Source organism: Gamsiella multidivaricata (assembly GCF_025024155.1).
Source record: "Gamsiella multidivaricata strain RSA 2152 chromosome Unknown BC939scaffold_9, whole genome shotgun sequence".
Classification (NCBI taxonomy): domain Eukaryota; kingdom Fungi; phylum Mortierellomycota; class Mortierellomycetes; order Mortierellales; family Mortierellaceae; genus Gamsiella; species Gamsiella multidivaricata.
Window position 1 is genome coordinate 173833 of NW_026251717.1, and position 13134 is coordinate 186966.

General features: G+C 47.8%; 3 protein-coding genes across 3 annotated transcripts; all 3 read right to left on the bottom strand.

Annotated features, from left to right (window-relative positions):
• Positions 1 to 1632: 1632 nt before the first annotated feature.
• Positions 1633 to 4732, bottom strand: BC939DRAFT_499872 (uncharacterized protein; the record flags this gene model as incomplete). Its single annotated transcript, XM_051559988.1, has 7 exons — positions 1633 to 1742; positions 1859 to 1945; positions 2038 to 2197; positions 2314 to 2489; positions 2595 to 2883; positions 3037 to 3264; positions 3368 to 4732. 7 exons carry the CDS (start codon positions 4730 to 4732, stop codon positions 1633 to 1635), a joined length of 2415 nt encoding a protein of 804 aa, XP_051415824.1.
• A 3351-nt stretch (positions 4733 to 8083) lies between these two features.
• Positions 8084 to 11011, bottom strand: BC939DRAFT_440452 (uncharacterized protein; the record flags this gene model as incomplete). Its single annotated transcript, XM_051554079.1, has 3 exons — positions 8084 to 9005; positions 9093 to 10252; positions 10485 to 11011. The coding sequence occupies 3 exons, from the start codon at positions 11006 to 11008 to the stop codon at positions 8161 to 8163; spliced, it is 2529 nt and encodes an 842-aa protein (XP_051415825.1). The 3' UTR covers positions 8084 to 8160.
• Positions 11012 to 11326: 315 nt separating this feature from the next.
• Positions 11327 to 12304, bottom strand: BC939DRAFT_440455 (uncharacterized protein). The gene has a single exon (XM_051554080.1). It carries the CDS (start codon positions 12017 to 12019, stop codon positions 11345 to 11347), a length of 675 nt encoding a protein of 224 aa, XP_051415826.1. The 5' UTR covers positions 12020 to 12304; the 3' UTR covers positions 11327 to 11344.
• Between the last annotated feature and the right edge of the window lie 830 nt (positions 12305 to 13134).

A 13134-nucleotide genomic window follows, 5' to 3' on the forward strand; every position in this document is an offset into this window, starting at 1 on the left:
AGAGGGTTACTATACGACACAAGTCCTCGAGGCGTTGTCCGTGAAGTGTAAGGCAGAGTCTACGCTGCTGACTCTTTAAGAAGCAATGAGATGAAACTTGACAACGGTGGTATACGCAGAAAAAGGGCGCGACGTGACCGCAACAGTCACTAGCACATTCGAGAAGGCGAGGACCGGAGCGGTCTTTTCTTCTCCGGCGACGAGATCCGGTATCGGCTGGATAACAGAGATGACGGATGCCAAAGTACCGACAAAGACGCGGAATACATACATGTGACTGAACCGCCAGGTCAAAGGTCAGAAAATTATTGTGATTTCTGGCTCACCCTAATCAAGTTATCCTATAGGATGCGTCCGGCTATGCACGCATGCCTATGATATAAACCTTGTACCACATTCCTCGTCGAGTACACGCGTGCTTCCAGTCTTGTTCCGAGTCCCAGTTCCCGTAGAACGTATAAATAGTTCCATAGATCATAGCCATAGCTCCTCAGTCTACAATACAATACCTCCTTGTCTTGAACCTGTTCTTGTTCCTTATTTGCACGCTACTCTTATTCCTATCTATCTGCCTGTCCAGACCTTGGCAGACAGGAACTTTTGGGTTGGGCAACCGAATCGCTTCTAGGACACGAGTTGATGGCGAGGCCAATGCTGCGTTTGTGGAAGAGTAGGGGGGCGCTTTCTTCCTTCAGATCAATAGCTCTTTACACACAAACACTCTTTCCAACAAATAGCAACTTTTCCACACTATTGTTTCGCTCATTCACATTCGCGCGCTCCCGCGCCTTGTAATTCTAGTCAACTTATTCTTGACTATCAGCTCTAACCTTGACTCGTTCTTCCCAGACCAGCTTTGCTATATCACCTCTCTTTCTCTCACTTCGTCATTATTATTTTCCTCCCACAAACCCACTTCAAAATTAGGACTCGCAGCGCTGTGCTAAGAGACGTTTATTGAACTCAAATACTTGACGATTGCTTCTCATGCGCTCCTGAAAGTGGCTCAAGGGTCGTATGATATTCTTTTCTCTCGAACTTAGAGATTGCAGCAGAATCGTCCATACATCTTTGCGAACAGGGCGTGCTGTTGGAAAACCAGGCTATCTCTACCTGAGTGTCAGCGGATATTCTTAATTCGACTTAACCTTCAAGCATTTTCATCTCAGAACGGAAACAACTGCGGTGTTGCTTTGGGACGTGGCTCCGATTGCCTCCAATTCGGTGGTATTGCGTCTATTACCAGTGCCATCATGACTAAAAATGCTCCATGCGGAAAGTCAAACATTTGCCGTACTGGTCGCGAAGTGGAACTTGATGAGATACTCTTGAATTACCGCGACTACGTGGACCCTACAACCAAGGTCGTGCAGACGAAGGGGTAGGGACTGTAGCGCATTCGATTCAGGTCCACAATCTATTGCTTTATAAAAGAAAAATTGCTAAAGTCTCCCAGCTATACTCTATCCTGCGGTCTATGAAGTAACTTATTCAATTTGCCATCGCTCGGTCATGGTTGGACCCAACAATGCCGCTTCACAATGTAACACACTGCGGTTCCGCTGATGTCTCCATGGCCAGATCTTTTGCATCTTCCTCCCCTCCGCTCCACTCGTTCCTGTTGCAGATCCTCTAGTCAAGCCGCCTTGGACTTGTCCAAATATCATGGTACTTCCGTTTGCGGACGCGCGCTGCACAGAGGGCGTTGTCGAGCGAGTGGTCCCCGAGCCTCGAATGCGATACTGTCGCACTAGAAGAAGAAAACATGAAACACGGCATTATTAGTACTTTGGTTGCTTCAGGCGCTCTAAAATGTTAACCTGCATACACATTTCATGGAGAACGATGGTTCACGTACTAGCTTCCTTGAGCCCTTTGTTAAAGTTGCAAAGCATAACGATCGCGTAGATCAGGGCCAGAGCCGTCATGAATAGCGTTAACGCCGCTAAATTGATCCGAGGCGGATGAAAAAGGTCAGCATCGTGCTCACTTGAGACCAAACAGTTTCTTTCTAAAAAAATAAAAAGAGGACGCTACCAAAGACGGTCAAGGTCTTGCGGCTAAAGAAATATGGATCCGTCTCTGGATTACCCGTCAAGGTCTGGTATAATTCTATCTGCCTGTAAATCATGTACCCGATCAACAAGGTAAGGCATGCTATAAATCCACCCATCGTCACTTTATTCTCATGACGCATCTATTCAGTGAACGTTAGTATAATCCGTTCATTAGTCTCTCGACTCTCAAGAATCGTACTAGTCGACGCTACGAGGATAAAAAAAAAAAAAAAAAAAAAAAAAAGTGGGAGCTTACAGCATAGAATCCAAGGAGGATGATAATCGCCGAGAGCGGGATTGCAAACGAGACCTCGATCAGTCCTTTGGACCAGTGCTTATCTGTCAACGCAGCGACTTGGATCGCGTATCCAAAAAAGAAGAACGCGTCCAGCTTCAACAATGTGAACAACAGACGGTACTCCTTCATCATCTCTATTTTCAAATAAATAAAAAAAGGAAATGAGCACTTCAAATCCCATTGGTGCGCATATGATCTAATAAGCAATTCACTATAACCTTCTCCCTTCCCCCACTTACTCCTGAGGGATACATCCGCGCCGAGTTTTTGGAAGACGAGCCATCCGAACTCGAAGTACAATCTCCAGGTCAGGAGCGTGATCCCCAGACAGGCAACGACTTGGGCGCCGAGCTGCGAGAACAAGATCATCCGCGTGGTCGAGTCGCCCAGCATAACGAGTTCTTCATTTGGGGTTCCGATGTCCCTCATAAGTTGGTCATGCTGCCAGACCTGCAAACCCGAGTACGAGACCATGCACCATTCGAAGAGCGTGAACGCCACCAACTGAAGTGAGTTCTTGTGGATCGCCTAAACACCCCATAAAAAGAGGTGGGTTAAAAAAAGAACACACCCATTATAAAGACGCGATATTGGCGGATACGGTCAACGCGGTGTTTGAAGAGGGAAAAAAAAAGGAAGATTGACGACCGCTAACGTCGTCCTCACGGCCATCTAACTTACGGCGTCCCAAAGCAATCCGACTGCAAACACTTCTGCAAGAATGAAAATCAAATAGTACACCATCAACGGCCGAAAGAACGAAATCTCTATGGCGCCCTTCGGATGGGTCAAGCTAAACGCCATGGACCTGTGCCGCTGCAGCAGGATCGCCTCTAATGTGATTGTCACCAACGCAAGCACGATAGTCGCCACCAATGTCTCACGCGCTTGCTTCGATGTCGGAAGCAACTATTCGAATCCAAATTAATAGAGAGAAGATCAAAGCCTTAGTCAAAATAAACGAAGAAAGGTTTCTCAATCCCCGCTCGTCTTTCTCCAAGCTTTTACTTACCCCAGCCTTGAAGGTCTCCCAATCAGGAACTGAGCATGAAAGGCATAGCCTCCCCCCCTCCTCTTCATCTGCCGCCTCACGTTCCTGTGTCGTCGGCGCACCCAGGGTAGTACTCGATTGTGAAAACGATCTCTCCGAGGAGGAGTATGCATTCGAGGAAGCTACCGTGCTTCCACCATGGGGGCTGCTGCTGTTGCTGGCCATATTAATCGAAATCTCATCATCACCACTGCTGGGGTCTCTGAGAGGCGAGGAATCACGGAACGAACGGTATTGCTGTTGACTTGATGTTATGGTTGCAGGCATAGAGGCGCTCTCGCGAGCCTGCAGTTTCATCTCTGTGCTCATCTTCGATGCCGTACGACTCACTTGCATGACATTTTGGTTATGGTTACTGCAGAGTGTTAATGGTGAGGAGGTCAGTGGTATAGTCGGTATCAAAGGTATCGGCGCCTCTGAAGACGAAGGTGAAGCCGACTGTGTATCCGCAGGATAGGACACCATCGTAGTTGTCGTCGAGCGTGAGTGAGAGGTAGCCATCGACGGGGTGGAGGAAATAGTGGAGGAAACAGAACAAAAGGTCGAATTCAAAGCCAGCGAACTTGAATAATTATGTTGCCAATTTCGCTTTGTCTGGAGCTTTACGATTGCCCTGTGGACGATCGGGATTCCGTTGAAATCATAGCCTTGATCATGGCTTTGGCCACGGAGTTCGTCCTGTTGATGCCTTTCTCCAGCAGAATGACCATCCTCGAGATCGGTTGATCGCGATCTGTGCAATGGTATCCTGTCGCTGCCGCTGCCACTGTTGATGTTGTATTTATGATCGGCAGAGTGAGTCAAGATCCCCGTAGTTAAAAATGGTCGTTCATCGCTGAGTCGTCCTTGGTCTTCGGGCGATCGTAGTTGCTGATCAGAATACATTTCAGTGGTGTAGTGCAACGGCGGTCGATCGTATCCCTCACGGAAACTACTTCTGTGCGGTGAATAGTAGAACTGCTGCATCGAACTGGCAGAGTCCTGTTGCTGGTGTCCCATACTACTGAGTACACTGCCTCGCCAGAATGGTGCCATGGGCGGGTTGTGAAGATCAACCGGCTCATAATCTACACTGTCACCAGGTACACCATACTCTTCTTTAATATCGGTTACGGACGATCGATCTCGGTTAGCCTCCTTCATGACCTCGAGGATCTCTTTCTCAGTAGCGCCAGATTTGGTGTACGGTCCTCTACGGCCCCATGGTATTGAAAAGCCTGTCTTCCAGCGAGGTGAGGAGGGGTCTTGTGTGAGGTTGGCGAAACTGCTCTGTTGATGTTGGTTACTAGGAGGAGGCAGGGCGGAGTCGCGCGTATTGGATGCCATGTATTGTAAGGGAGGATGCGTGATTCTATAATGCGAAAAGTTAATGAGGTGAGCATATGAAGTCCACGGGTGGTCCGGTATAACAGTGTGTGGTATGCTATGAAGAGACGGCGAGGATGTTGTGGAAAACAACCAGAAGATGAATGATAGTTGAAGGGACACAGCCTTGATCCAGTTGTATGGCGCAAAAAAGGAGAAAAAAGGATAGTGTTCTACCAGTTTCTCCGGCAGTGGGGCCGGTGTTTGCTATGGAGCCAAGTGGAAATGGATGATCAAGAAGGATTTCAGGAGGCGGAGTGTAGGTGCGAGCGGATAGAACTAACAGTAACACGAAAAATACGAAGGCGTAAAAGGGAGGGTGACTGTATGGTGACTAGAAGCGAGACAGACAATAGCAGGAGGAGAAAGAAAGAAGAGGGATGTCGGCTGGACAAAAGAATGTGGATTGATGGATGAATGCAAGTTGACCGTTGGGGGGGGGGAGGCGTGCAATTGCTAAAATAAGGGTGTGTGTGGATTCTGGACGATATTTTAATAATGTAAAGAAGGTCGAACAAATGCAGGCGCAGGCAGAAGCGTGTGCAGGCAAGGCATAGCATGGGCCCAAGTCGAGTTGACAAAGCAGAAGGTAGCGCCCCTGAGTTCAGTCGGGACAGCTAGAATGATGCTCCAAGATATCAAGACAATATACCGGGAAAAAGAAAAGGACTAGGAGAGGAGGCTATTTCTGTAACAGTGGAAAGATGTTGTGGTCCCCTGAAACAACGTGTAGTTGGGATCCAAGTAAACTTATCAAAATAAACGACCCTTTACTCTGTTACTTGGTTGTGGTTTCTTTTGTTGGGCGGATTAGCAGCTGTAGGAGGGTGTGTTTCTTGGAAAAAGCTATCCTTACACTTCCCTCCTCTAACCTCTCTCGGTTCAGAGGACAATGTGACAGAGACAGAAGGCGGACCAGATGGATTGTTGGAGTAACATTCCAGCATGCCCGCACGTTCCAGTTGTGGACTGTGATGCTATAAATTTAGAGTTGACGTTGCGGTCCGGGCGAAATGGATGTGAAATGCAGCCAATAATGGGGCAAGGACAATTGGTGGCAAGAAAATGCAACGCAAAATATAAGGTGATGGAAAAACAATACGATAAGGAAGACAAAACAAAGAGAGCAAAGTGGAGAAGACCATAGTATAAATCTAACCTCTCATTCCTGTCTCAACGTTGCATGGCTCAATCCCCGCTCTGTCTCCCTGCGACTATGTTTCTTCTCCCCTTTTGCGCAGGACATGGTCCTGACATATTTATATGAAGAAAGAGGGGATTAGTGACAATAAAAATGCGCCCGAAAAGTATAGTGTGATCCAATGCATCATTGCTGTATCCTAAATCCCATGCATGATGCATGTCCATGTATAGGCCCACCAACGATAGTCAGATTGTATGTGATAAAGAAACGTTCCCCCAATACGAACGCTATCCCCCCGGCTCTACAACGTCACTAAAGGCTCTATTGAGTCCAGATAGCCGGGTTTCACAGCGCGTTTCCATCGTTTGTTTTGAAGGGTCCACATCGCTACAAAGTTTTGTCGTTTCTTTATCACCCTTGGATCTTGCTTCCGAATCGACTTTTTGCACATGGGAGCACGCCGTTGTCTTCTCAAGCACCAATTTGCTTAGATTAGCCACGAGTGTTTCTCTCCAAAACCATTTCCCCATCGAAGCCTTGGATGCTGTGGAAGATGGCTTCGACGACTACGATATACAAGTTGCCAAAACCATATCCTTGTCTGAAGCCCATGCTACTTCACCGGACAAATCATCCACGAGGACTTCAAGGAAACGCCCCTGCCTTGATTCATCTTTCCGAAACTCTGTACAACGATCTGGAAAAAGAGGAAGAGCCAATAGTCTCGGAGACCTTGGAGATGATTGAGAAGCTGCAGGAGGTCAAGCTATTGCAGAGCCAGATCAGAGAATTGCGAAAGGTCGCGCCTCCCAGCAATACGTTCGTTTCAGTCAAATAGCATAAACGGCCTTAAGGAAAAAGGGCGGCTGTTGAGGAGCGTAGAATAGTACTTCATTGCTACGAGTTTTGCAAGGGAGAAAAGGAGAAAGCGAAACTTGTTACGACATCGAATCCTTTTCTACGAACCGCCTATTACATGGGATTCTCACTTAATACTGTCAAGAATATCGTGTTGAAAAGGATAACGGAGAAACTCGAGCCAAGCATCCACGCTACAATCACACTCCATCGTTTGCTTCACACCTTCGACAAATCACAATGGAAATGAACACCAAGGGACAAGCTGTTAACCTTATAGTCCTTTTTAATCATATCAAGATGCTCAATTCAAGGTTCCAAGCTAGGAAACGACTCGCTTGTTGATGAAGAATATAGGTTTCAGTTACCAGGATGTCGGGAATACTAGGGATTCTGTCGAGACTGAGGATATCAAAGCCGAGAGGCGGTACTACCTTCAATAACGAGGTCTGACAAGTATAAGGACACCGTCTTTGTGTATTTGGACGAATCCTACTGTAACCAGAACCATAGGGGTTGGCTATTTTGAGCGATCCATCCCTTTATTAGTCTCTCTCGGTTCAGAAGATAGTGCGACGGAGACAGAAGACGCGCCAAACAGATTGTTCCGCAGGGTTTATTCTGCGTGCATGAATAAAAGATTTGACGCGAGCTAGTCTCAATCATAGACAGAGATATATCAGGCTATCAATCACACCTTGTCCTGCAAGTCCGAGCCCAACAAGCCCAGCACACCCAGCTCGCGCTTTTCTTCTGAGCTACTCCCTATCCTGGTATCACCAGCTCTGCTATCACCGCCAGTCAGCAAGCACTGGAGTCATCTTCAAGCTCTCGACATCCACGAACGATGGGGGGGGGGGAAGGCTCCCAAAGTGGAGAGGGAATTATTGTAAGATGAAGACGATATGGAAAGGTTGTTTCAGTGCTCTGGTATTTTATTCTACTAACTTTTTCTCTAGGGAATGTTGGCGCACTAAACAGAGGCCATCCAATCTACTTTCATCTCGGTACTGATGTACTTCATTTTTTTCTAGAGCAGATAGAGCGGCCGAGGAGAGACATTGTTTTTACATAGTCTAAAAGCGCCAGTAGGCCAGTTTTTGGCACGACAGTTCAAACCAGTTGTCTGTGAGATACGGAAGTGCTGTCGTTCTACCGCGCCTATGAAGGGTCTGCGTGCATGTAAAATATCCCTGTCTATTCTTAAAGGTCGTCATGCCTCGAGGATAGATTCACACACGATTTTGCGGTGACATATCCATGTGGTATTCCATATTTAAAATGAAAGCGAAACTATACCTATTGGGGCGCTTCATGGCACAGCAGTTGAGTTATAATTAGTTTTATTTCTTGCACACTTTGGACATAGCCTCCAGGTCTCGCCTTCCTAGTAATACCCTTCGACCTCAAAAGTACTCTTCCCGCCCATCCGCTCCACCAACTCATCCATCTTGCCCATCAGCTCCTGCCTCCACCGTTTTATCTCCCTATTGCCTCCACTCAACCTCCACCACCACACCCTGATCTGCATCTTCAAATCAAGTTGCCACTCCCAGATCCATACCGTGCAGTACGCAATCGTCGAGAACACCACCAATGTCGCCACCAGCCAAAACGCGATTAACCGGCCCATCGTCCAGAACTCTTGCAGCGACTCCCACCGACTCACCCAGATCGTCAACAACGTTGCGTCCAGAATAAAGCACACTGGCATCAACGCCAAACAGACCACAATCTTCCATGTCGCAATCACATCCCGTCCCGGCCAGCGCGATACGGGGAGATACGACTGGAACGCCAACATTGCCTCGCGGCCCTTGTGCTTTGCGGCCCATGTTGCCAACAGACCCACGGGTCCGAAAAGAAGCGTTCCTGGAAGTGAGAGCAAGAACATGGGCGGGAGAAGGAACAGTGCAGGCAGGATATAGACCAATGCGGTCCATATACTAGGGTCGGCAGTCACCTGCCAATCCCGGATGCCCTTCTGAGTGAGATTTCTGTCATAGGCGTTGATGTCGCGCTTCAGTGCTGCCATGTTGGGTGTCATCACCAGGTTGGCGTATCCCTTCGCGAATCGGCGGGTAAGTTCCAGTTTCTGAGGAACGGAGAGTTTTCGACCGGTGCTGTAAAGTCGTCGAGTCGCTTTGTACAGTCGGAGCTCATCATAGTTTGGCGCATTTAGAGTCAATCCTTCGACCGCTGCGTGAATTATTTGTAGCAGCTCCGTGCATGCTATTGATATATATATCGAATGAATGTTAGTTATATCTCATTAATTACGATTATAAAATTCTTCGCCCTCAGACGATTAATGCCTACCTTTCTTCTTGGCCTCTCCTCCTTCACGATACATGGTCACCAGGTTGTCGGGAACTGTAATCGGGAGGCCGTAATCAGCATAGAATCGGGATCGGAACCGATGGCGGTTAAAGAAATTCAGTCCACAGGGTATAATCCTCAAAGACTTGGACGGGTGCTGTGCCAGATACCCCAAGACCATGATCGTGCATCCGTACTTGAAGTCCAACAAATGATAGTCATCACTCGAGACGCCCTCAGGAAAGACCGCGACTGTGCGTCGGTCCTCAAAGTTTTTCCAGACACTCTCGTAAATCACAGAATGGTCGATCGGTCGCGAATATTGGAACGGACAAGGTTGTGCAGGAAAATGCGCGACGGGGCTGGCGATCATCGGGGACACGAGGCTATCCTGGCCGCTGGAAGATCCCGGGCTAGTGACAGTAACCTGTCCAGATCCGTGTCCGTTCAACAAATGCGAATGATCCGCCTCTTCCTCTCCATCTCCATACGCACTTGGCGAGGAAAGAATCGACAGCTTAGCATTGGATTCGCCATGTCTTGGGTTCGCATAAATCGCTCGAGCAGAGGAGTTGAAAGATCGGACCCTCTTCAGCAGGGGTGTTGCCTCTGTCGTATGGAAATCCTGTGGCGCCCTAAGGGATCCTGGAATATCGGCGCCAGTGTCCACAGTCTGCATCAGTTCCTCATGATCTATCCTCTCCGCATCCGGTGACTTCGAAAAGATCTTCTGCACAAACTTTCCGATCGTTCCTGTGGCACTGCTGGCCATAAACGTGCCATTCTGTTCTTGTGCCTTTAGCGCATCATTGATCCCATTCCAGGTGTTGCCACGCTCCACCCTGATCTTCAGCGACCCATAACGGACAATCTTTCGGGACTTGATATAGGCGATATCGCGCTCAGAGGTCAGAGTAGCGGGTATCCACTTCAAGCCCGGGGGTTTGAAAACGACTTCGTTGTCGCTGACGACGCGCTCGACGACGGCGTAGCATTGGGTGACACGACTGTCTCTGGCTGCATCCTGAAAGGAGCCGCATTCGATGTAGACAGTATCTCCGACGCTCAGCTGCCAACCTAATCCCTCGCCGACGATCGAGTTGCCGTCAGGGGATATGGTGACCTGACTTGTGCCGTCGTATTTCGTTGCATCTTGTGGTCTAATCATTTGACCCAAATTGCAATAGATAGAAGATCGGAATGTCAGCAAAAAAAAAAAATACGGAGACGAAGGACAGGGGCAACATGCCAGAAGTCTGGCGGTTGCAATAGGGGGATGCAGGCAATAGGCAGCTGTCTTCAAGGTTCAGTTGTCTCTAGCGGTTGCTGGCCGCAATCTGCATTCTTGGGGAGCATAATTCAGAGCAATTGGCCCTGCTACTTTTCTCTCACCTTTGCACAGGAATGGCGCCAATCTTTCTGGCGATTCCTCCGATAGCGGTCTTAAAGTTGGGCTGTGCCATAAGGAAGGATATCTGACCGGGATAAGTTGCGAGTAGGGCGAGTCCGTCGAGGAGATAGTTGCCATGGTTGGAGACGACGAGGAGGGGTTCGTTCCCTGGGATGAATTCAGTGTGAAACGCGTCATAATCTCTGAAGAAGATATGGAAGAGAGTCCTGCACAGCAGCTTGACGAAGCTGTATAGCCCTGGGATTTTTCTGTGGACCATGCCCGGTGTTGAGTTCATATCTTTCTTTTCTGTAGAGGTAGTCAGTCGGTTGCTAGTGTGAAGTGTGTATCGTGGTGTGGTAAGATTGCGTGATGATGGTATAAAGAGAGGTAGATTCGATTTTGTAGGAGAGGAATGAGTGAATGAGGAGGATGGAGGAAGCGGGGTCCGATTGTAAGGATCAATCCATCGTAGCTTGACACTCCGTGGAAGAAGTGGAAAAGAAATGACAGAGAGCCATTCCATGTGTTTTTTTTACGGTTGATGAATCTTTCCTTCAGCCCACACTTTCTTACTTTCTTCCAAGGAGCGACGCCCAGAACATGTCCAACCTGCCCAAAAGAGGCAAAGTCTTTTTTTTCTTTCGGCTCGTCGGACAGGGCTAATTCAGTGGATGGCGCGTCCCACTTTTGCCAACAAACAATAGTAATTGGTGTTCCTTTGTTAACCTTTCAACTGTTCTACATAATATCCCCACTCTCCTCTGTCTTGATAGACAAGATCCAATAGGCAGTTTGGCCACTCAATTGAATGCTGTGCAGGAATAGACGGATGATATAAGCAAGAGCATCAGCCATTTTATTACAGGTTTAAAAATTTTGTATGGTTTGTTCTTGTACTCTCGTCCACCTCCCATGTATCCTGCGCAATAGCTCTAAGGTCCACTATGCTTCCGTTCCTCGATCTGCTATACATCCCCGAGGTCTGAGTCGGTGCCACAAATCCGGGTCCACCGATTTTGGAATACGACTTCCGTCGCACAGGTCCCCCATGATTTCTGAGTCCCAGGACCTGACTATTACAAGGTTGTGGTCCAATATCCGTCAAGATAAACTGCCGCAGATCGCTCGTCCACTGGAACGAATTCAGTATTGGCGAGAACGCGCTTCCAGGTGACGAAACTGCCGATGAACAGGACGAATACGTCGCAGAAGGCGGTGAGGACGACGAGAACATGGGTGAACAGGCAGAGTGAGAAAAAGGAGAGAGGGAGGACATGTTGATAGATAAACGCTGGTGGGGTTTATTGGGCCTGGACTCTGAGGTACTGTCAGGGCCTGGGATGAAGATATCATCGAACAGCATGGCGCGCATCCGTTCTTCTTCTTTTGGGATGAGTTCTACGTCTGAGAACTCGTTTTCGTCACCTGGAAGTTCAGGAATCGTTGTGAGAGGTATGCCAGATGCGATTATGAGAGCTGAGAGGTTGAAATCCATGTCCATGTCTGAAGCGATTTCTGTGTTCATGCTGGCCATGGTCGCGGTATTATTTTGCCAAGTTATTAAGAATTATGGATGTACGAATAACGTGATGTCTTTGCAAAGGGCAGTTCTGTGTACACTGAATGCGAGACGGTTACGACGGCAGGCTGGATGGGGTTGTGCGATTCCGATGTGCGTAAAAGGAGGTGAGATAATAAGGTGAATCGTTGTAGCTGGATAAAATGAATGAATAACAGTGTAGACACTAGGCAGTGGAAATGGATGAGGCAGATACGTTCATATGTTAAAAAAGGATGGAGTATGGGCAAGGACGATTGAATACCGATCCTTCTGCGCTGTCTTTTATATCCACCTTCTTGATCTACCGGTCCCAGTCTCGCTTACCTCTCTATCTCAATCAAAGCGTGTCAAAAGAAAGACACGCAAATGGCACGGCAATAGATACGAATTGTGTCTCTCTTTTCTGTCTCCTTTGAGAAGCAGCGGGCGTCATGCAAGGTAAGGAGGAGAATATTATCAAGGCAGGACTGAATAGCATCTAGAGGAAACGTAACTCCTGTTGGCGGTTGACGAGCACCAAGCTGAGTTAAGTGAGCAACAAATAAAAGAAAGATTGAGATGCCGGCACTTTTTTTCCTGGCTCCTCACTCGCATGGACCCTTTGGTGCTTCTCCTCAAAAAAAGTGAACATTTGCATTAATCCTGTAAAGCATTGTGCCGTTGAGGAAATGATCCTGCATTTCTAATTGCTGTATATGAATAGCAATTGAGCACTAGACGATAAAAAGGAAGGACAAGGGATTAAAATGCTGGTGACCAAGTACAGAGTCTGAAGAGTGCGCAGGGATGGACCTGAATAACGGGCAGTTATATATATAGGAAGATGAGCAGTCGAAGTAACGACAATGATGCATGGTAGCTATCAATAGCTCCCGCCTTTTTTTTCATGTCTTTCTGTTAAGGACGCTCGGTAAAAAAAAAAAAAAAAAAAAAAAAAGAGGCCCCGAGAAACGTCGGAGACTGGGAGTGAAGAAGCGTTTTCTGGATGCTGAGGCACCCTATCAGCTGTTGTAACAAAGGGCATGGCCATGCTCCTGTGTCCTGTGTTCTTGTTGAATGGTCGTTGAAGGGTTGTTAAAAGTTGCAAG